Source organism: Thunnus maccoyii, chromosome 16, assembly GCF_910596095.1.
Source record: "Thunnus maccoyii chromosome 16, fThuMac1.1, whole genome shotgun sequence".
NCBI lineage: Eukaryota > Metazoa > Chordata > Actinopteri > Scombriformes > Scombridae > Thunnus > Thunnus maccoyii.
In genome coordinates, this window is record NC_056548.1 from 25,253,377 (window position 1) to 25,275,667 (window position 22,291).

The window sequence follows — 22,291 nt, forward strand, 5'->3', positions numbered from 1 at the left end:
CCCCCCCCCCCCCCCCCCTTTCCCTCTTTCTCTCTCTCAACCCAACCGGTCAAAGCAGATGGCCGCCCACCAAGAGCTGGGTTCTTAAAGAGTACGGTCTTGACCTGCTCTATGTGAAAAGTGCCTTGAGATGACTTTTGTTGTGATTTGGCGCTATATAAATGAATACTGAATACTTTCCTCAACATGCTCGCTGACGATGCACAGAGAGTATTTAAGAAGGCCCTGGGTTTGAACACCTCGGTGTGATATCATATGGTGAATGGAAATACGGCATTTAATGGCACATTTAAGATTGTAAAAAAAGTAAGTAAATTTGCATGATACTTGTAATAAGTGCTGTAAACAAAATCTAAGTTTTATATCCTAGCTGCGCATTTTCAGTCTATCAAATGGCCTCCATGCAGGTCTAACTTACTCTAATTAATACAAACATTATTGACAATCAACTTGTTGCAGCTTAGTACATTGAAACTTTCAACATTTCAACATTTCAAATAGGGATTTTTATCTTATTTTCCATATATAATACCGTGTATACTGCAAGAGCCTTTGAAATATTTGATTGCTTTGCTCTTTGAATTATTTTTGTGATGCATTGTTGTTTTTGTTGTTAGTAACACTGATGAGAAGAAGAATATTAAAATTTGTATCAATACTAATATTAATAATCATATTCAGCAGGCTATTAACTGTATCTTTATGAATAATAAACCCTTGTGGCATGATGTCGTCTGTGGATTTGATGCTGTGATGAGTTTTCACTTCCTTTCAGTGGCCACATTGGGGAACTGCAACACAACGTCAATTAACAGAAGATACACAGATATTAGAGACAAATCTGTGATTTGTGAGTTTGGGTTTTATCAATGAAATTGACTATAAGTACTGGATACAAAACATAGTTTGGTAATCTTTCTGCATTTTTCGATAGAGTGTAAAACAGGAAATATGATGTTTGCCAACTATTTACATCATGTTGTTGAAATAAATATCTTTGGGTTTTCAAATAAAATTCTTCATTAGAATGAGCTGAGATTGGCTGTGTTGTCATTATATGAAACTCTTTATATTATTATATTGTATATATTATACTATATTATTAAACTGGGCCAAGAGGGCGCTGTTGTGACCTGCAGCAGGTGTGTTTGTGTCTGTCATGCGTTTTTGTCATCTAAAAACTTTAATAATGTAAAAATAAATATAATATAATATAATATGATACAATATAATATATGTAATAATATGTGTAAATATAGTTGTGTCAGCATTTATAATAAACACATAACACATAACCAACTTCATAGCATAAAACGTATGTTTTGCAAGTGTTTAGAAATCCTTCTCTCCACCTGTATAAACACACACCATCAAGCCCTTCTGTGTCAATACACGTGTGACTCAAACTCTCATCTCAACAAATGATTGTGAAGAAAAGAATAAACAATCAGCTGTAAGGGACAAAAGTTTATTGTAACCCTACAAAAGACACAGGGTGAGAAAAATACAAAACAAAAATGAAATTATAGAAATGAAAAAAAAAGATTCTCATACTTATACAAGTCTCAAAACTACTCATCATACACAGACCACAGTTTAATTATTCATATTTTTAATATAACATTTTGTTGTAATGCTGTGTGTACATACAAAATATAGCAAACTAAATAAGGCAAATAAATAGAGGTACAATTTACAGGACCATCAAGAATGATGTACAAAATGCAGTTTTTTTCCAACTGAACATCTTTTAGTGGAGGATACTTTTTATTTTCCAACCATAAAAATACTGACTCCTCACAATTATACAACCTCTAAAACTGGGTGCAACTTTTCTCAGCATGTCTCTTATATACAGCTGTACTTATTTTCTGATCTCTTGTATAAATTAATTTCCCCCGATATATTCATATTTTTGGTCACTTGTAATTTTGCTCAAACCAGCATGTGTCAGGGTGGGTGAGTGGAGCAGGTGGACCCAAATGCAGAGACCGTAGGCAGGGACAATCATATGCAGATATTTTTTAATGAAAAAGCAAAAAGTCATGGGAACGAACCAGAACACAGATGACACAGGAACATCGGACAGAAGCAGACAACTCGACAAAGACCGCACTGAAAACTGGACTATAAATACACAGGGAGTGATTGCAAATAAAACACAGGTGAGGGAAAGGACACACGGGTGAGACACATGAAATAATCCTCAAAAAGTCCAACTAAAAACAGAAAAAGTCTGAGGGCATCAGAAGGATAACAAAAACCAAGGAAGTCAAAAGAACAAAAACACAAAGAGTCCAAAAAACAGAAAAAGTCCTGGTAGGACGTGACAGCATGACAAAGACCACAATAAACCTTTTCAGACAGACTGAACATACTTTCAAAGTAATTTGACAAGAAGCTCAAAAACAGAGTAAGTTATAAGACAACATAGATGTTTTTTTGACCTAATAAGGACCTGCAGCGGTCACAGGGTTCAGCTCACATGTACACCTTTCCCTCTCTGTAGTCAGTTTCCTGTAGACCAGCTGCAAATGCCCTGCTGTTTATAGATATCACAAGTGATATCTATAAACAGCAGGGCATTTTCATTCATGACTGTCTACAGGGCTTAACTCTGTACTGTGAAACTGTCCAGCACTGTAATAGGATTTAAACTTTTCTTGTCTTGAATAGTAACGTTCAAAGTACCTCATACAGTGAGTCATGTATTCACATTTATTTACAGTGTGCTTGTTTGATTGTTAAAGTTGCATCTGTTTCGATATTAAGGAGGCAACTGAGTAATATTCAGCTTTAGCTTATATTTTTCTTATAAGACCTTTGCTCATCACTGCAGCTTTCTCCTATGTAACACTTTGTGCTGTCTTTGTGTACCGGTATGTAGTGAGCCAACAGTGTAATGTCATGAGTTAATGGTCTTTTAAGGGAACAGAGGCAAAATCAAGACTGTTCTGAATTCATTTTTTCATGTTTCGATGGTTTTGCCATTAAAGTTTTACCATTAAAGATTAGTGACAGCCACACTGTAGCCTACACAGTACAGACTACACAAGATTTTATTTTTGGAAAATATATGTTGTATTATTAAATGCATCTACTTTGCTTGATATTCTATTTTTATTTTTTAAATCAATTAAATCCAAAGTAAACAAAAGAAGAGTCATTCATAAAAATCTAGTAAAAATTAAAACCACTACTGCAATAGTACAACAAAATAAGAGAATTAAATGTGGACTCTTGAACATTAGATCTCTGTCATCTAAAGCTGTATTAGTAAACGATTTAATCTCAGATCATCATATTGATTTATTTTGTCTTACTGAAACCTGGCTGTGTCATGAAGAATATGTCAGCCTGAATGAATCCACTCCCCCCAGTCATATTAATACTCATATTCCTCGAGACACTGGCCGAGGAGGAGGAGTTGCAGCTATTTTCAACTCAAGCCTAATCATCAACCCTAGACCTAAATTTTATTATAACTCATTCGAAAGCCTTGTTCTTGGTCTCTCTCAGCCAACCTGGAAAACTTTACAGCCAGTTCTATTTGTTATAGTGTACCGTCCTCCTGGCCCGTACTCTGAATTCCTATCTGAATTCTTAGAGTTTTTTATCAAACTTAGTCCTTAGTACAGATAAAGTAATTATAGTAGGTGATTTTAATATTCATGTGGACGTCGATAATGACAGTCTCAGTACTGCATTTATCTCATTATTAGACTCGGTTGGCTTCTCTCAATGTGTAAATAATCCCACTCACTGTCTTAACCACACCCTAGACCTTGTTCTGATTTATGGGATTGAAATTGAACATTTAATAATTTTTCCACAAAATCCTGTTTTATTAGATCATTTTTAATAACTTTTGAATTCCTATTACTGGATTACACACCATTAGACAAAAATGTCCTCACTAGATGTCTATCTGATAGTGGTGTAGATAAATTTAAGGAAGTAATTCCATCAGTACTGAATTCAATGCCATGTCTCAATACTACAGAGGACTCTTATGTTAACGTTATGTTAACTCCCAAATTGATAATCTTGTTGATAGTGCTGCAGGCTCATTACGAATAACACTCGACTCCATCGCCCCCTTAAAAAGGAAGATAATAAAACATAAGAGGTTAGCTCCATGGTATAACTCCCAAACCCGCAAATTAAAGCAAACATCACGAAAATTGGAAAGGATTTGGCGTTCCACCAAAGTGGAAGAATCTCGCTTAGTCTGGCAAGATAGTCTTAAAATACATAGGAAGGTCCTCTGTAATGCCAGAGCCGCCTATTACTCAGCATTAATAGAAGAGAATAAAAACAGCCCTAGGTTCCTTTTCAGCACTTTGGCCAGGCTGACAAAGAGCCATAACTCTATTGATCCATGTATTCCTATAGCTCTCAGTAGTAATGACTTTATGAGCTTCTTTAATGATAAAATTCTAACTATTATAGACAAAATTAACCACCTCCTGCCCTCAACAGGCATCGTTTTCTCCCCAAACACAGGCACCTTAGAAACAGCTGTAAATCCTGACATATATTTGGACTGTTTTTCTCCAGTCGACTTTTCTGAACTAACTTCAATGATTTGTTCAGCTAAACCATCAACCTGTCTCTTAGACCCCATCCCAACTAGGTTGCTTAAGGAAGCCTTAACCTTAGTTAGCACTTCTTTACTAGACCCCCCCTTTCCCTCTTTCTCTCTCTCAACCCAACCGGTCAAAGCAGATGGCCGCCCACCAAGAGCTGGGTTCTTAAAGAGTACGGTCTTGACCTGCTCTATGTGAAAAGTGCCTTGAGATGACTTTTGTTGTGATTTGGCGCTATATAAATGAATACTGAATACTTTCCTCAACATGCTCGCTGACGATGCACAGAGAGTATTTAAGAAGGCCCTGGGTTTGAACACCTCGGTGTGATATCATATGGTGAATGGAAATACGGCATTTAATGGCACATTTAAGATTGTAAAAAAAGTAAGTAAATTTGCATGATACTTGTAATAAGTGCTGTAAACAAAATCTAAGTTTTATATCCTAGCTGCGCATTTTCAGTCTATCAAATGGCCTCCATGCAGGTCTAACTTACTCTAATTAATACAAACATTATTGACAATCAACTTGTTGCAGCTTAGTACATTGAAACTTTCAACATTTCAACATTTCAAATAGGGATTTTTATCTTATTTTCCATATATAATACCGTGTATACTGCAAGAGCCTTTGAAATATTTGATTGCTTTGCTCTTTGAATTATTTTTGTGATGCATTGTTGTTTTTGTTGTTAGTAACACTGATGAGAAGAAGAATATTAAAATTTGTATCAATACTAATATTAATAATCATATTCAGCAGGCTATTAACTGTATCTTTATGAATAATAAACCCTTGTGGCATGATGTCGTCTGTGGATTTGATGCTGTGATGAGTTTTCACTTCCTTTCAGTGGCCACATTGGGGAACTGCAACACAACGTCAATTAACAGAAGATACACAGATATTAGAGACAAATCTGTGATTTGTGAGTTTGGGTTTTATCAATGAAATTGACTATAAGTACTGGATACAAAACATAGTTTGGTAATCTTTCTGCATTTTTCGATAGAGTGTAAAACAGGAAATATGATGTTTGCCAACTATTTACATCATGTTGTTGAAATAAATATCTTTGGGTTTTCAAATAAAATTCTTCATTAGAATGAGCTGAGATTGGCTGTGTTGTCATTATATGAAACTCTTTATATTATTATATTGTATATATTATACTATATTATTAAACTGGGCCAAGAGGGCGCTGTTGTGACCTGCAGCAGGTGTGTTTGTGTCTGTCATGCGTTTTTGTCATCTAAAAACTTTAATAATGTAAAAATAAATATAATATAATATAATATGATACAATATAATATATGTAATAATATGTGTAAATATAGTTGTGTCAGCATTTATAATAAACACATAACACATAACCAACTTCATAGCATAAAACGTATGTTTTGCAAGTGTTTAGAAATCCTTCTCTCCACCTGTATAAACACACACCATCAAGCCCTTCTGTGTCAATACACGTGTGACTCAAACTCTCATCTCAACAAATGATTGTGAAGAAAAGAATAAACAATCAGCTGTAAGGGACAAAAGTTTATTGTAACCCTACAAAAGACACAGGGTGAGAAAAATACAAAACAAAAATGAAATTATAGAAATGAAAAAAAAAGATTCTCATACTTATACAAGTCTCAAAACTACTCATCATACACAGACCACAGTTTAATTATTCATATTTTTAATATAACATTTTGTTGTAATGCTGTGTGTACATACAAAATATAGCAAACTAAATAAGGCAAATAAATAGAGGTACAATTTACAGGACCATCAAGAATGATGTACAAAATGCAGTTTTTTTCCAACTGAACATCTTTTAGTGGAGGATACTTTTTATTTTCCAACCATAAAAATACTGACTCCTCACAATTATACAACCTCTAAAACTGGGTGCAACTTTTCTCAGCATGTCTCTTATATACAGCTGTACTTATTTTCTGATCTCTTGTATAAATTAATTTCCCCCGATATATTCATATTTTTGGTCACTTGTAATTTTGCTCAAACCAGCATGTGTCAGGGTGGGTGAGTGGAGCAGGTGGACCCAAATGCAGAGACCGTAGGCAGGGACAATCATATGCAGATATTTTTTAATGAAAAAGCAAAAAGTCATGGGAACGAACCAGAACACAGATGACACAGGAACATCGGACAGAAGCAGACAACTCGACAAAGACCGCACTGAAAACTGGACTATAAATACACAGGGAGTGATTGCAAATAAAACACAGGTGAGGGAAAGGACACACGGGTGAGACACATGAAATAATCCTCAAAAAGTCCAACTAAAAACAGAAAAAGTCTGAGGGCATCAGAAGGATAACAAAAACCAAGGAAGTCAAAAGAACAAAAACACAAAGAGTCCAAAAAACAGAAAAAGTCCTGGTAGGACGTGACAGCATGACAAAGACCACAATAAACCTTTTCAGACAGACTGAACATACTTTCAAAGTAATTTGACAAGAAGCTCAAAAACAGAGTAAGTTATAAGACAACATAGATGTTTTTTTGACCTAATAAGGACCTGCAGCGGTCACAGGGTTCAGCTCACATGTACACCTTTCCCTCTCTGTAGTCAGTTTCCTGTAGACCAGCTGCAAATGCCCTGCTGTTTATAGATATCACAAGTGATATCTATAAACAGCAGGGCATTTTCATTCATGACTGTCTACAGGGCTTAACTCTGTACTGTGAAACTGTCCAGCACTGTAATAGGATTTAAACTTTTCTTGTCTTGAATAGTAACGTTCAAAGTACCTCATACAGTGAGTCATGTATTCACATTTATTTACAGTGTGCTTGTTTGATTGTTAAAGTTGCATCTGTTTCGATATTAAGGAGGCAACTGAGTAATATTCAGCTTTAGCTTATATTTTTCTTATAAGACCTTTGCTCATCACTGCAGCTTTCTCCTATGTAACACTTTGTGCTGTCTTTGTGTACCGGTATGTAGTGAGCCAACAGTGTAATGTCATGAGTTAATGGTCTTTTAAGGGAACAGAGGCAAAATCAAGACTGTTCTGAATTCATTTTTTCATGTTTCGATGGTTTTGCCATTAAAGTTTTACCATTAAAGATTAGTGACAGCCACACTGTAGCCTACACAGTACAGACTACACAAGATTTTATTTTTGGAAAATATATGTTGTATTATTAAATGCATCTACTTTGCTTGATATTCTATTTTTATTTTTTAAATCAATTAAATCCAAAGTAAACAAAAGAAGAGTCATTCATAAAAATCTAGTAAAAATTAAAACCACTACTGCAATAGTACAACAAAATAAGAGAATTAAATGTGGACTCTTGAACATTAGATCTCTGTCATCTAAAGCTGTATTAGTAAACGATTTAATCTCAGATCATCATATTGATTTATTTTGTCTTACTGAAACCTGGCTGTGTCATGAAGAATATGTCAGCCTGAATGAATCCACTCCCCCCAGTCATATTAATACTCATATTCCTCGAGACACTGGCCGAGGAGGAGGAGTTGCAGCTATTTTCAACTCAAGCCTAATCATCAACCCTAGACCTAAATTTTATTATAACTCATTCGAAAGCCTTGTTCTTGGTCTCTCTCAGCCAACCTGGAAAACTTTACAGCCAGTTCTATTTGTTATAGTGTACCGTCCTCCTGGCCCGTACTCTGAATTCCTATCTGAATTCTTAGAGTTTTTTATCAAACTTAGTCCTTAGTACAGATAAAGTAATTATAGTAGGTGATTTTAATATTCATGTGGACGTCGATAATGACAGTCTCAGTACTGCATTTATCTCATTATTAGACTCGGTTGGCTTCTCTCAATGTGTAAATAATCCCACTCACTGTCTTAACCACACCCTAGACCTTGTTCTGATTTATGGGATTGAAATTGAACATTTAATAATTTTTCCACAAAATCCTGTTTTATTAGATCATTTTTAATAACTTTTGAATTCCTATTACTGGATTACACACCATTAGACAAAAATGTCCTCACTAGATGTCTATCTGATAGTGGTGTAGATAAATTTAAGGAAGTAATTCCATCAGTACTGAATTCAATGCCATGTCTCAATACTACAGAGGACTCTTATGTTAACGTTATGTTAACTCCCAAATTGATAATCTTGTTGATAGTGCTGCAGGCTCATTACGAATAACACTCGACTCCATCGCCCCCTTAAAAAGGAAGATAATAAAACATAAGAGGTTAGCTCCATGGTATAACTCCCAAACCCGCAAATTAAAGCAAACATCACGAAAATTGGAAAGGATTTGGCGTTCCACCAAAGTGGAAGAATCTCGCTTAGTCTGGCAAGATAGTCTTAAAATACATAGGAAGGTCCTCTGTAATGCCAGAGCCGCCTATTACTCAGCATTAATAGAAGAGAATAAAAACAGCCCTAGGTTCCTTTTCAGCACTTTGGCCAGGCTGACAAAGAGCCATAACTCTATTGATCCATGTATTCCTATAGCTCTCAGTAGTAATGACTTTATGAGCTTCTTTAATGATAAAATTCTAACTATTATAGACAAAATTAACCACCTCCTGCCCTCAACAGGCATCGTTTTCTCCCCAAACACAGGCACCTTAGAAACAGCTGTAAATCCTGACATATATTTGGACTGTTTTTCTCCAGTCGACTTTTCTGAACTAACTTCAATGATTTGTTCAGCTAAACCATCAACCTGTCTCTTAGACCCCATCCCAACTAGGTTGCTTAAGGAAGCCTTAACCTTAGTTAGCACTTCTTTACTAGACCCCCCCTTTCCCTCTTTCTCTCTCTCAACCCAACCGGTCAAAGCAGATGGCCGCCCACCAAGAGCTGGGTTCTTAAAGAGTACGGTCTTGACCTGCTCTATGTGAAAAGTGCCTTGAGATGACTTTTGTTGTGATTTGGCGCTATATAAATGAATACTGAATACTTTCCTCAACATGCTCGCTGACGATGCACAGAGAGTATTTAAGAAGGCCCTGGGTTTGAACACCTCGGTGTGATATCATATGGTGAATGGAAATACGGCATTTAATGGCACATTTAAGATTGTAAAAAAAGTAAGTAAATTTGCATGATACTTGTAATAAGTGCTGTAAACAAAATCTAAGTTTTATATCCTAGCTGCGCATTTTCAGTCTATCAAATGGCCTCCATGCAGGTCTAACTTACTCTAATTAATACAAACATTATTGACAATCAACTTGTTGCAGCTTAGTACATTGAAACTTTCAACATTTCAACATTTCAAATAGGGATTTTTATCTTATTTTCCATATATAATACCGTGTATACTGCAAGAGCCTTTGAAATATTTGATTGCTTTGCTCTTTGAATTATTTTTGTGATGCATTGTTGTTTTTGTTGTTAGTAACACTGATGAGAAGAAGAATATTAAAATTTGTATCAATACTAATATTAATAATCATATTCAGCAGGCTATTAACTGTATCTTTATGAATAATAAACCCTTGTGGCATGATGTCGTCTGTGGATTTGATGCTGTGATGAGTTTTCACTTCCTTTCAGTGGCCACATTGGGGAACTGCAACACAACGTCAATTAACAGAAGATACACAGATATTAGGGACAAATCTGTGATTTGTGAGTTTGGGTTTTATCAATGAAATTGACTATAAGTACTGGATACAAAACATAGTTTGGTAATCTTTCTGCATTTTTCGATAGAGTGTAAAACAGGAAATATGATGTTTGCCAACTATTTACATCATGTTGTTGAAATAAATATCTTTGGGTTTTCAAATAAAATTCTTCATTAGAATGAGCTGAGATTGGCTGTGTTGTCATTATATGAAACTCTTTATATTATTATATTGTATATATTATACTATATTATTAAACTGGGCCAAGAGGGCGCTGTTGTGACCTGCAGCAGGTGTGTTTGTGTCTGTCATGCGTTTTTGTCATCTAAAAACTTTAATAATGTAAAAATAAATATAATATAATATAATATGATACAATATAATATATGTAATAATATGTGTAAATATAGTTGTGTCAGCATTTATAATAAACACATAACACATAACCAACTTCATAGCATAAAACGTATGTTTTGCAAGTGTTTAGAAATCCTTCTCTCCACCTGTATAAACACACACCATCAAGCCCTTCTGTGTCAATACACGTGTGACTCAAACTCTCATCTCAACAAATGATTGTGAAGAAAAGAATAAACAATCAGCTGTAAGGGACAAAAGTTTATTGTAACCCTACAAAAGACACAGGGTGAGAAAAATACAAAACAAAAATGAAATTATAGAAATGAAAAAAAAAGATTCTCATACTTATACAAGTCTCAAAACTACTCATCATACACAGACCACAGTTTAATTATTCATATTTTTAATATAACATTTTGTTGTAATGCTGTGTGTACATACAAAATATAGCAAACTAAATAAGGCAAATAAATAGAGGTACAATTTACAGGACCATCAAGAATGATGTACAAAATGCAGTTTTTTTCCAACTGAACATCTTTTAGTGGAGGATACTTTTTATTTTCCAACCATAAAAATACTGACTCCTCACAATTATACAACCTCTAAAACTGGGTGCAACTTTTCTCAGCATGTCTCTTATATACAGCTGTACTTATTTTCTGATCTCTTGTATAAATTAATTTCCCCCGATATATTCATATTTTTGGTCACTTGTAATTTTGCTCAAACCAGCATGTGTCAGGGTGGGTGAGTGGAGCAGGTGGACCCAAATGCAGAGACCGTAGGCAGGGACAATCATATGCAGATATTTTTTAATGAAAAAGCAAAAAGTCATGGGAACGAACCAGAACACAGATGACACAGGAACATCGGACAGAAGCAGACAACTCGACAAAGACCGCACTGAAAACTGGACTATAAATACACAGGGAGTGATTGCAAATAAAACACAGGTGAGGGAAAGGACACACGGGTGAGACACATGAAATAATCCTCAAAAAGTCCAACTAAAAACAGAAAAAGTCTGAGGGCATCAGAAGGATAACAAAAACCAAGGAAGTCAAAAGAACAAAAACACAAAGAGTCCAAAAAACAGAAAAAGTCCTGGTAGGACGTGACAGCATGACAAAGACCACAATAAACCTTTTCAGACAGACTGAACATACTTTCAAAGTAATTTGACAAGAAGCTCAAAAACAGAGTAAGTTATAAGACAACATAGATGTTTTTTTGACCTAATAAGGACCTGCAGCGGTCACAGGGTTCAGCTCACATGTACACCTTTCCCTCTCTGTAGTCAGTTTCCTGTAGACCAGCTGCAAATGCCCTGCTGTTTATAGATATCACAAGTGATATCTATAAACAGCAGGGCATTTTCATTCATGACTGTCTACAGGGCTTAACTCTGTACTGTGAAACTGTCCAGCACTGTAATAGGATTTAAACTTTTCTTGTCTTGAATAGTAACGTTCAAAGTACCTCATACAGTGAGTCATGTATTCACATTTATTTACAGTGTGCTTGTTTGATTGTTAAAGTTGCATCTGTTTCGATATTAAGGAGGCAACTGAGTAATATTCAGCTTTAGCTTATATTTTTCTTATAAGACCTTTGCTCATCACTGCAGCTTTCTCCTATGTAACACTTTGTGCTGTCTTTGTGTACCGGTATGTGTGGTGTATTTTCATTAAAAGTCATTGGTGTGCTTAAAGACAATATTAAGCTATGCAGATTGATTCTATAAGTTTATAAGCAATAAGGGCTAGTGTGATACAATTTTTATTGGTGTAGTTATAATCTCATGAACCATATTTAATCACAATGTACGTATAGAGGCATGGTAGAAGAATCATAATCATACACTGGAGTGTGTTTGTATTACATGTCACTTTGCTTGGGTCTGCATTAAAGTCTTCACCTTTTAAAAATACTCTCTGGAGGAGATCAAGAAATAAGGGTGTAAAATGACTAGAATAACTTATAAAAAATAAAAGGCCAGAAGACAACTTGGCAATAATGGTGTAAAATGATTCCCAATACTTATATAAAAATTGGATATAATCAGGAAGAATTATGTATGCCAGGACATATCCTCAAACAGCTCAAAACATGGTCTGAAGAGTTTTGACCAACAACGAGTGACGAGATAAAAGTAACATAATAATTGGTCAAAAATTAGGGAGGGTGGATGATAAGGTGTGACCTAAGCCGACCCAAGGACATAAAAACAAATGCCCCAAAGAAAAACCTTTGGAGCGATTTGGTTCTTTGTAAAAAGTGCTATTTTGCTCTCCTTTTACTTGCCGGCAATAAAAGAACACTTTGCTGTTTGGACCTCTGACTCCCTTTTTATTATTAAGAGAGAGTTTTTGCTCTGATACATTTTCTGCAACAATTCGACACAACACTACAAAGATCCAAGAGTATTTGGATCAGCAGAATAAGATTCCACTACATATTGGCATCACAGGAGAGTCTGGTTCTGGTAAATCCACCTTTGTGAATGCCTTCAGAGGCATAGACAACAGGGATGAGAGAGCCGCCCCTACTGGTTCTGTAGAGACCACCTTAGAGGTCACACCTTACCACCATCCAAACTATCCCAATGTTACATTATGGGATCTCCCTGGTATTGGCACCACCAAATTTCCTGCTGACAAGTACCTGGAGCATGTTGAATTTGAGAAGTTTGACTTCTTCATCATCATCTCTGACACTCGCTTCAGAGAAAATGATGTGAGGCTTGCTCAGGAGATTCGAAAGATGAGGAAAAACTTCTACTTTGTTCGCTCAAAGATTGACAACGATCTACGCAATGAGGAAAGAAGTCAGAGGGAGTTCAATGCAGAAAGGACTCTGAAAAAAATCAGGGAAAACTGCATTCAAGGTAAGAGGCTTTTATAATACTATTTTTAAATATAATAATCACCCTGCAGACACCATTTGACCCATGTTTGCCTTGATGTACTTCTTACCTTGATGTTATTTGTCTGTTTATATTTACTAGATCTATTTTTTTGTGAGGATTTCTGAATTTGTGCCACCTATAACAGATTGTGACTGTAGGATTTGAAGTAGTGGCTGAGTATTAACTGGCTGTAGATCAAGTTTAGAAAATATGTAAAATTAGTTGTACACAATTATTGGCACTTTGCAATTTGCAAATTTTCAAAAAGAAAAAAAAAAGCTTGACATAACAATTTGTTCTACTGAATTAACCCTTTTTAACCATCTGTGACGCAGGTCTTCAAAAACAAGGTGTTGAGGCTCCACAGGTCTTCCTGGTGTCCAGCTTTGATCTCTACCTGTATGATTTCCATCTGTTAGAGGAGACCTTAGAGAGAGAACTTCCTGCACACAAGAGGAATGCTCTGCTGTGGGCCATACCCAGTGTCAACCTAGAGATCATCAACAAGAAGAAAAAGGCTTTACAGGCCAACATAAATTATGTTGCATGTTTGTATGCGCTCATAGCATGTGTACCAGTTCCTGGGCTCTCGTTTGCTATTGATCTGACCGGTCTGGCTAATGTTGTCAGAGAATACCAAGTTACTTTTGGTCTTGATAGTGAGTCATTGCAGAAACTTGCTCTTAGTGCACGTGTGCCTGTGGATGATCTTAAAACAGTGATGACATCACCACTGGCTGGTAAAGAAATAACCAAAGAGCTTATCATTGAGCTACTGTCTTCTTCTCCAAGTGGAGCTGCATTAATGGAAGCAGAAGGATCCAAATTCATTCCAATATTTGGAATCCCAGTAACAATGGCCCTCTCTTTTACCTCCACCTACAACAGTTTGAATACTTTCCTCAACATGCTTGCTGACGATGCACAGAGAGTATTTAAGAAGGCCCTGGGTTTGAACACCTCGGTGTGATATCATATGGTGAATGGAAATACGGCATTTAATGGCACATTTAAGATTGTACAAAAAGTAAGTAAATTTGCATGATACTTGTAATAAGTGCTGTAAACAAAATCTAAGTTTTATATCCTAGCTGCGCATTTTCAGTCTATCAAATAGCCTCCATGCAGGTCTAACTTACTCTAATTAATACAAACATTATTGACAGTCAACTTGTTGCAGCTTAGTACATTGGAACTTTCAACATTTCAACATTTCAAATAGGGATTTTTATCTTATTTTCCATATATAAAACCGTGTATACTGCAAAAGAGCCTATGAAATATTTGATTGCTTTGCTCTTTGAATTATTTTTGTGATGCATTGTTGTTTTTGTTGTTAGTAACACTGATGAGAAGAAGAATATTAAAATTTGTATCAATACTAATATTAATAATCATATTCAGCAGGCTATTAACTGTATCTTTATGAATAATAAACCCTTGTGGCATGATGTCGTCTGTGGATTTGATGCTGTGATGAGTTTTCACTTCCTCTCAGTGGCCACATTGTGGAACTGCAACACAACGTCAATTAACAGAAGATACACAGATATTAGAGACAAATCTGTGATTTGTGAGTTTGGGTTTTATCAGTGAAATTGACTATAAGTACTGGATACAAAACATAGTTTGGTAATCTTTCTGCATTTTTCGATAGAGTGTAAAACAGGAAATATGATGTTTGCCAACTATTTACATCATGTTTTTGAAATAAATATCTTTGGGTTTTCAAATAAAAGTCTTCATTAGAATGAGCTGAGATTGGCTGTGTTGTCATTATATGAAACTCTTCATATTATTATATTGTATATATTATACTATATTATTAAACTGGGCCAAGAGGGCGCTGTTGTGACCTGCAGCAGGTGTGTTTGTGTCTGTCATGCGTTTTTGTCATCTAAACACTTTAATAATGTATGTTGTTACAAATATAATATAATATAATATGATACAATATAATATATGTAATAATATGTGTAAATATAGTTGTGTCAGCATTTATAATAAACACATAATTATCAAAGATTATGAACACCTGTCCCATGTAATGCTATTTACACATGTCATGTGTTGATGTCATGATGAGCAAGCTATCTATTTTTCTGTCTGTCTGTCTGTCTGTCTGTCTGTCTGTATGTATGTATGTATGTATTTATAATAATGTTGGCGTCTTTGGGTTTGATGTTGTGATGAGTTTTCACTGCCTCCCAGTGGTCACAGTGGGGAATTGCAACACAACATCAACCAACAGAAAATAAACAGATATTAACTATGATGTTTATCATTATTATTCATTGTTGTTTTTATCAGTGTCACTAATAAACACATTAGTACTATTGTAGGTTTTATTCATGATATATATGCATTCTAATACAGGATGAGTTACTACACCTCCACATTCTTCAGTGGGCTCAATACCAGCATTAAATCCACCTCTATTTACATGTGTGGGCTGGACAGAATATCAGAAACACCACTGTGAGTTTTCTTTTATTTGGAACATTTTCACCATTACAATGATACTCTTTCTGACTTGATGCTGGTAGAATGGAGACATTAAGTGTGGTCATTTGAGTTTCTTGCTATTGATGGAACTAAATCACTGTAACTGTTCCCACTACATTTTTCCTTTTGTGTGTCAACACCACATGTAGGTTAATCAAGTCTAGATCATAGACTAAGGCTGCAAGTGAGAGTTATTTATATTATCAATTAAGCAGTCAATTGTTTTTTTGATTAACTGGATACACATTTGGTCTCTAAAATATCTGAAACCAGTGAAAAACCAGCAGAATGTTTGGCCTTTTTCTGGATAAATGACTTAAAAGCATGAATCCATTATCCGAACTGTTGTAGAATGATTTCTGTTGATCAACTAATTGATTAAGCGACTAATAGTTTTATCCCTATTATAGATCAAAGACTAAATTAAGAGGATCTCTATCGATACCACAGAATCCAACTTCGTAGCATAAGACGTATGTTTTGTAAGTGTTTCGAAATTCTTCTCTCCACCTGTATAAACACACACCATCAAGCCCTTCTGTGTCGATACATGTGTGACTCAAACTCTCATCTCAACAAATGATTGTGAAGAAAAGAATAAACAATCAGCTGTAAGGGACAAAAGTTTATTGTAACCCTACAAAAGACACAGGGTGAGAAAAATACAAAACAAAAATGAAATTACAGAAATGAAAAAAAAAAGATTCTCATTCTTATACAAGTCTCAAAACTACTCATCATACACAGACCACAGTTTAATTATTCATATTTTTAATATAACATTTTGTTGTAATGCTGTGTGTACATACAAAATATAGCAAACTAAATAAGGCAAATAAATAGAGGTACAATTTACAGGACCATCAAGAATGGTGTACAAAATGCTGTTTTTTTCCAACTGAACATCTTTCGGTGGAGGATACTTTTTATTTTCCAACCATAAAAATACTGACTCCTCACAATTATACAACCTCTAAAACTGGGTGCAACTTTTCTCAGCATGTCTAGGCATGTCTCTTATATACAGCTGTACTTATTTTCTGATCTCTTGTGTAAATTAATTTCCCCCGATATATTCATATTTTTGGTCACTTGTAATTTTGCTCAAACCAGCATGACAAAGACCACAATAAACCTTTTCAGACAGACTGAACATACTTTCAAAGTAATTTGACAAGAAGCTCAAAAACAGAGTAAGTTATAAGACAACATAGATGTTTTTTTGACCTAATAAGGACCTGCAGCGGTCACAGGGTTCAGCTCACATGTACACGTTTCCTCCTCTGTAGTCAGTTTCCTGTAGACCAGCTGAAAACGCCCTGCTGTTTATAGATATAAAAACAGCAGGGCCTTTTCATTCATGACTGTCTACAGGGCTTAACTCTGTACTGTGAAACTGTCCAGCACTGTAATAGGATTTAAACTTTTCTTGTCTTGAATAGTAACGTTCAAAGTACCTCATACGGTAAGTCATGTATTCACATTTATTTACAGTGTGCTTGTTTGATTGTTAAAGTTGCATCTGTTTCGATATTAAGGAGGCAACTGAGTAATATTCAGCTTTAGCTTATATTTTTCTTACAAGACCTTTGCTCATCACTGCAGCTTTCTCCTATGTAACACTTTGTGCTGTCTTTGTGTACCGGTATGTAGTGAGCCAACAGTGTAATGTCATGAGTTAATGGTCTTTTAAGGGAACAGAGGCAAAATCAAGACTGTTCTGAATTCATTTTTTCATGTTTTGATGGTTTTGCCATTAAAGTTTTACCATTAAAGATTAGTGACAGCCACACTGTAGCCTACACAGTACAGACTACACTGATTTTATTTTTGGAAAATATATGTTGTATTATTAAATGCATCTACTTTGCTTGATATTCTATTTTTATGCATGATTAGGTGAGGGTGGGCTCATATATTCTTTAATAAAACAGTGTGATGATGCTCTGGTTTTCTTTATTCTTCAGGGAGTGCTATGGATAATCCATTTGGTTATGAACCAATCAAAGAAATAAAGGAAGCACTGCAGAACAATGAACCTGCAGTAGCAGCTACTGTGGTGTATTTTCATTAAATGTCATAGGTGTGCTTAAAGACAATATTAAGCTACGCAGATTGATTTTATAAGTTTATAAGCAATAAGGGCTAGTGGGATACAATTTGTATTGGTGTAGTTATAATCTCATGAACCATATTTAATCACACTGTACGTATAGAGGCACGGTAGAAGAATCATAATCATACACTGGAGAAATTTGAGTGTGTTTGTATTACATGTCACTTTGCTTGGGTCTGCATTAAAGTCTTCACCTTTTAAAAATACTCTCTGGAGGAGATCAAGAAATAAGGGTGTAAAATGACTAGAATAACTTATAAAAAATAAAAGGCCAGAAGACAACTTGGCAATAATGGTGTAAAATGATTCCCAATACTTATATAAAAATTGGATATAATCAGGAAGAATTATGTATGCCAGGACATATCCTCAAACAGCTCAAAACATGGTCTGAAGAGTTTTGACCAACAACGAGTGACGAGATAAAAGTAACATAATAATTGGTCAAAAATTAGGGAGGGTGGATGATAAGGTGTGACCTAAGCCGACCCAAGGAAATAAAAACAAATGCCCCAAAGAAAAACCTTTGGAGCGATTTGGTTCTTTGTAAAAAGTGCTATTTTGCTCTCCTTTTACTTGCCGGCAATAAAAGAACACTTTGCTGTTTGGACCTCTGACTCCCTTTTTATTATTAAGAGAGAGTTTTTGCTCTGATACATTTTTCTGCAACAATTCGACACAACACTACAAAGATCCAAGAGTATTTGGATCAGCAGAATAAGATTCCACTAAATATTGGCATCACAGGAGAGTCTGGTTCTGGTAAATCTACCTTTGTGAATGCCTTCAGAGGCATAGACAACAGGGATGAGAGAGCCGCCCCTACTGGTTGTGTAGAGACCACCTCAGAGGTTACACCTTACCACCATCCAAACTATCCCAATGTTACATTATTTATGTCACACTTGACTCTTTTTTGGAAGATAAGACACGCTGCTTTGTATGTGTGTACTGTCAGTTCAAAGTAAGTTTGTATATTCTGTTAGACTCATTCCAAAATCGTATTGCAGTGATTTTCATGTCATTTTTCTCTCCTTTTCAAGGATCACTATGGATGATCCATTTGATTCATATCCAGAAATTGAAGAAATTAAAGAAGAGCTGCTAAACAATGGCCCTGCTGCAGCAGCTGAAAAGGCTCAAGAACACTTGAAAAAACTAAACAACATTCCACTAAATATTGGCATCACAGGAGAGTCTGGTTCTGGTAAATCTACCTTTGTGAATGCCTTCAGAGGCATAGACAACAGGGATGAGAGAGCCGCCCCTACTGGTTCTGTAGAGACCACCTTAGAGGTTATACCTTACCACCATCCAAACTATCCCAATGTTACATTATGGGATCTCCCTGGTATTGGCACCACCAACTTTCCTGCTTACAAGTACCTGGAGCATGTTGAATTTGAGAAGTTTGACTTCTTCATCATCATCTCTGACACTCGCTTCAGAGAAAATGATGTGAAGCTCGCTCAGGAGATTCAGAAGATGAGGAAAAAGTTCTACTTTGTTCGCTCAAAGATTGACCATAACTTACGGGATGAAGAAAGAAGTCAGAGGGAGTTCAATGCAGAAAGGACTCTGGCACAAATCAGGGAAAACTGCATTCAAGGTAAGAGGCTTTTATAATACTATTTTTAAATATAATAATCACCCTGCAGACACCATTTGACCCATGTTTGCCTCAATGTACTTCTTACCTTGATGTTATTTGTCTGTTTATTTTTACTAGATCTATTTTTTGTGAGGACTTCTGAATTTGTGCCACCTATAACAGATTGTGACTGTAGGATTTGAAGTGGTGGCTGAGTATTAACTGGCTGTAGATCAAGTTTAGCAAATGTGTAAAATTAGTTGTACACAATTATTGGCACTTTGCAATTTGCAAAAAAAAAAAAAAAGCTTGAGATAACAATTTGTTCTACTGAATTAACCTTTTTTAACCATCTGTGACACAGGTCTTCAAAAACAAGGTGTTGATGCTCCACAGGTCTTCCTGGTGTCCAGCTTTGATCTCCACCTGTATGATTTCCATCTGTTAGAGGAGACCTTAGAGAGAGAACTTCCTGCACACAAGAGGAATGCTCTGCTGTTGGCCATGCCCAATGTCAACCTAGAGATCATCAACAAGAAGAAAGAGGCTTTACAGGCCAAAATAAAATATCTTGCATGTATGTCTGCACTTATAGCATCTGCACCAGTTCCTGGGCTCTCTGTTGCTATTGATCTGACCTGTCTGGTTAATGCTGTCATAGAATACCAAGTTACTTTTGGTCTTGATAGTGGGTCATTGCAGAAACTTGCTCTTAGTGCACGTGTGCCTGTGGATGATCTTAAAGCAGTGATGAAATCACCACTGGCTGGTAAAGAAATAACCAAAGAGCTTATCATTAAGCTATTGTCTTTGTCTGTAAGTGGAGCTGCATTAATGGCAGCAGAAGAAGGATCCAGATTCATTCCAATATTTGGAATCCCAGCTGCAATGGCCCTCTCTTTTGCCTCCACCTACAACAGTCTGAATACTTTCCTCAACATGCTCGCTGACGATGCACAGAGAGTATTTAAGAAGGCCCTGGGTTTGAACACCTCGGTGTGATATCATATGGTGAATGGAAATATGGCATTTAATGGCACATAAGTTTTATATCCTAGCTGCGCATTTTCAGTCTATCAAATGGCCTCCATGCAGGTCTAATTTACTCTAATTAATACAAACATTATTGACAGTCAACTTGTTGCAGCTTAGTACATTGGAACTTTCAACATTTCAACATTTCAAATAGGGATTTTTATCTTATTTTCCATATATAAAACCGTGTATACTGCAAAAGAGCCTATGAAATATTTGATTGCTTTGCTCTTTGAATTATTTTTGTGATGCATTGTTGTTTTTGTTGTTAGTAACACTGATGAGAAGAAGAATATTAAAATTTGTATCAATGCTAATATTAATAATCATATTCAGCAGGCTATTAACTGTATCTTTATGAATAATAAACCCTTGTGGTCTGTGGATTTGATGTTGTGATGAGTTTTCACTTCCTCTCAGTGGCCACATTGTGGAACTGCAACACAACGTCAATTAACAGAAGATACACAGATATTAGAGACAAATCTGTGATTTGTGAGTTTGGGTTTTATCAATAAAATTGACTATAAGTACTGAATGCAAAACATAGTTTGGTAATCTTTCTGCATTTTCTGATAGAGTGTAAAACAGGAAGTGTGGTGTTTGCCAACTATTTACATCATGTTTTTGAAATAAATATCTTTGGGTTTTCAAATAAAATTCTTCATTAGAATGAGCTGAGATTGGCTGTGTTGTCATTATATGAAACTCTTTATAATATTGTATTGTATATATTATACTATATTATTAAACTGGGCCAAGAGGGCGCTGTTGCAACCTGCAGCAGGTGTGTTTGTGTCTGTCATGCGTTTTTGTCATCTAAACACATTAATAATGTATGTTGTTGTGAATATAATATAATATAATATATGTAATAATATATGTAAACATAATTGTGTCAGCATTCATAATAAACACATAATTATCAAAGATTATGAACACCTGTCCCATGTAATGCTATTTACACATGCCATGTGTTGATGTCATGATGAGCTGGCTATCTATCTTTCTGTCTGTCTGTCTGTCTGTCTGTCTGTTTGTATGTATGCATTTATAATAATGTTGGCGTCATTGGGTTTCATGTTGTGATGAGTTTTCACTGCCTCCCAGTGGCCACAGTGGTGAACTACAACACAACATCAACCAACAGAAAATAAACAGATATTAACTATGATGTTTATCATTATTATTCATTGTTGTTTTTATCAGTGTCACTAATAAACACAGTAGTACTATTGTAGGTTTTATTCATGATATATACGCATTCTAATAAAGGATGAGTTACTACACCTCCACATTCTTCAGTGGGCTCAATACCAGCATTAAATCCACCTCTATTTACATGTGTGGGCTGGACAGAATATCAGAAACACCACTGTGAGTTTTCTTTTATTTGGAACATTTTCACCATTACAATGATACTCTTTCTGACTTGATGCTGGGAGAATGGAGACATTAAGTGCGGTCATTTGAGTTTCTTGCTATTGATGGAACTAAATCACTGTAACTGTTGCCACTACATTTTTCCTTTTGTGTGTCAACACCACATGTAGGTTAATCAAGTCTAGATCATAGACTAAGGCT

General features: G+C 35.5%; 2 protein-coding genes across 3 annotated transcripts; both read left to right on the forward strand.

Annotated features, from left to right (window-relative positions):
- Positions 1 to 11,285: 11,285 nt before the first annotated feature.
- LOC121881125 (interferon-inducible GTPase 5-like) lies at positions 11,286 to 15,063 on the forward strand. Its single transcript, XM_042388773.1, has 3 exons — positions 11,286 to 11,299; positions 12,913 to 13,439; positions 13,796 to 15,063. The coding sequence occupies exons 1-3, from the start codon at positions 11,286 to 11,288 to the stop codon at positions 14,428 to 14,430; spliced, it is 1,176 nt and encodes a 391-aa protein (XP_042244707.1). The 3' UTR covers positions 14,431 to 15,063.
- Positions 15,064 to 17,323: 2,260 nt separating this feature from the next.
- Positions 17,324 to 21,849, forward strand: LOC121913979 (interferon-inducible GTPase 5-like). Of its 2 annotated transcripts, none has more exons than XM_042436866.1 (3): positions 17,324 to 17,430; positions 19,125 to 19,690; positions 20,037 to 21,849. In XM_042436866.1, exons 2-3 carry the CDS (start codon positions 19,132 to 19,134, stop codon positions 20,672 to 20,674), a joined length of 1,197 nt encoding a protein of 398 aa, XP_042292800.1. In that variant the 5' UTR covers positions 17,324 to 17,430; positions 19,125 to 19,131; the 3' UTR covers positions 20,675 to 21,849. The 2 variants fall into 2 exon arrangements, with proteins under 2 accessions (XP_042292800.1, XP_042292799.1); XM_042436865.1 differs by lacking the exon at positions 17,324 to 17,430 and adding an exon at positions 18,964 to 19,045.
- The last annotated feature ends 442 nt before the right edge of the window (positions 21,850 to 22,291 follow it).

Bases quoted from the DNA above. Each gene is read 5' to 3' on its own strand.
- LOC121881125 (XM_042388773.1), top strand. The intron at 13,440-13,795 runs GTAAGAGGCTTT...TCTGTGACGCAG, and splicing joins CAGGGAAAACTGCATTCAAG to GTCTTCAAAAACAAGGTGTT.
- LOC121913979 (XM_042436865.1), top strand. From the start codon at position 18,978: ATGTCACACTTGACTCTTTTTTGGAAGATAAGACACGCTGCTTTGTAT. The intron at 19,046-19,124 runs GTAAGTTTGTAT...CTCCTTTTCAAG, and splicing joins GTGTGTACTGTCAGTTCAAA to GATCACTATGGATGATCCAT. The intron at 19,691-20,036 runs GTAAGAGGCTTT...TCTGTGACACAG, and splicing joins CAGGGAAAACTGCATTCAAG to GTCTTCAAAAACAAGGTGTT.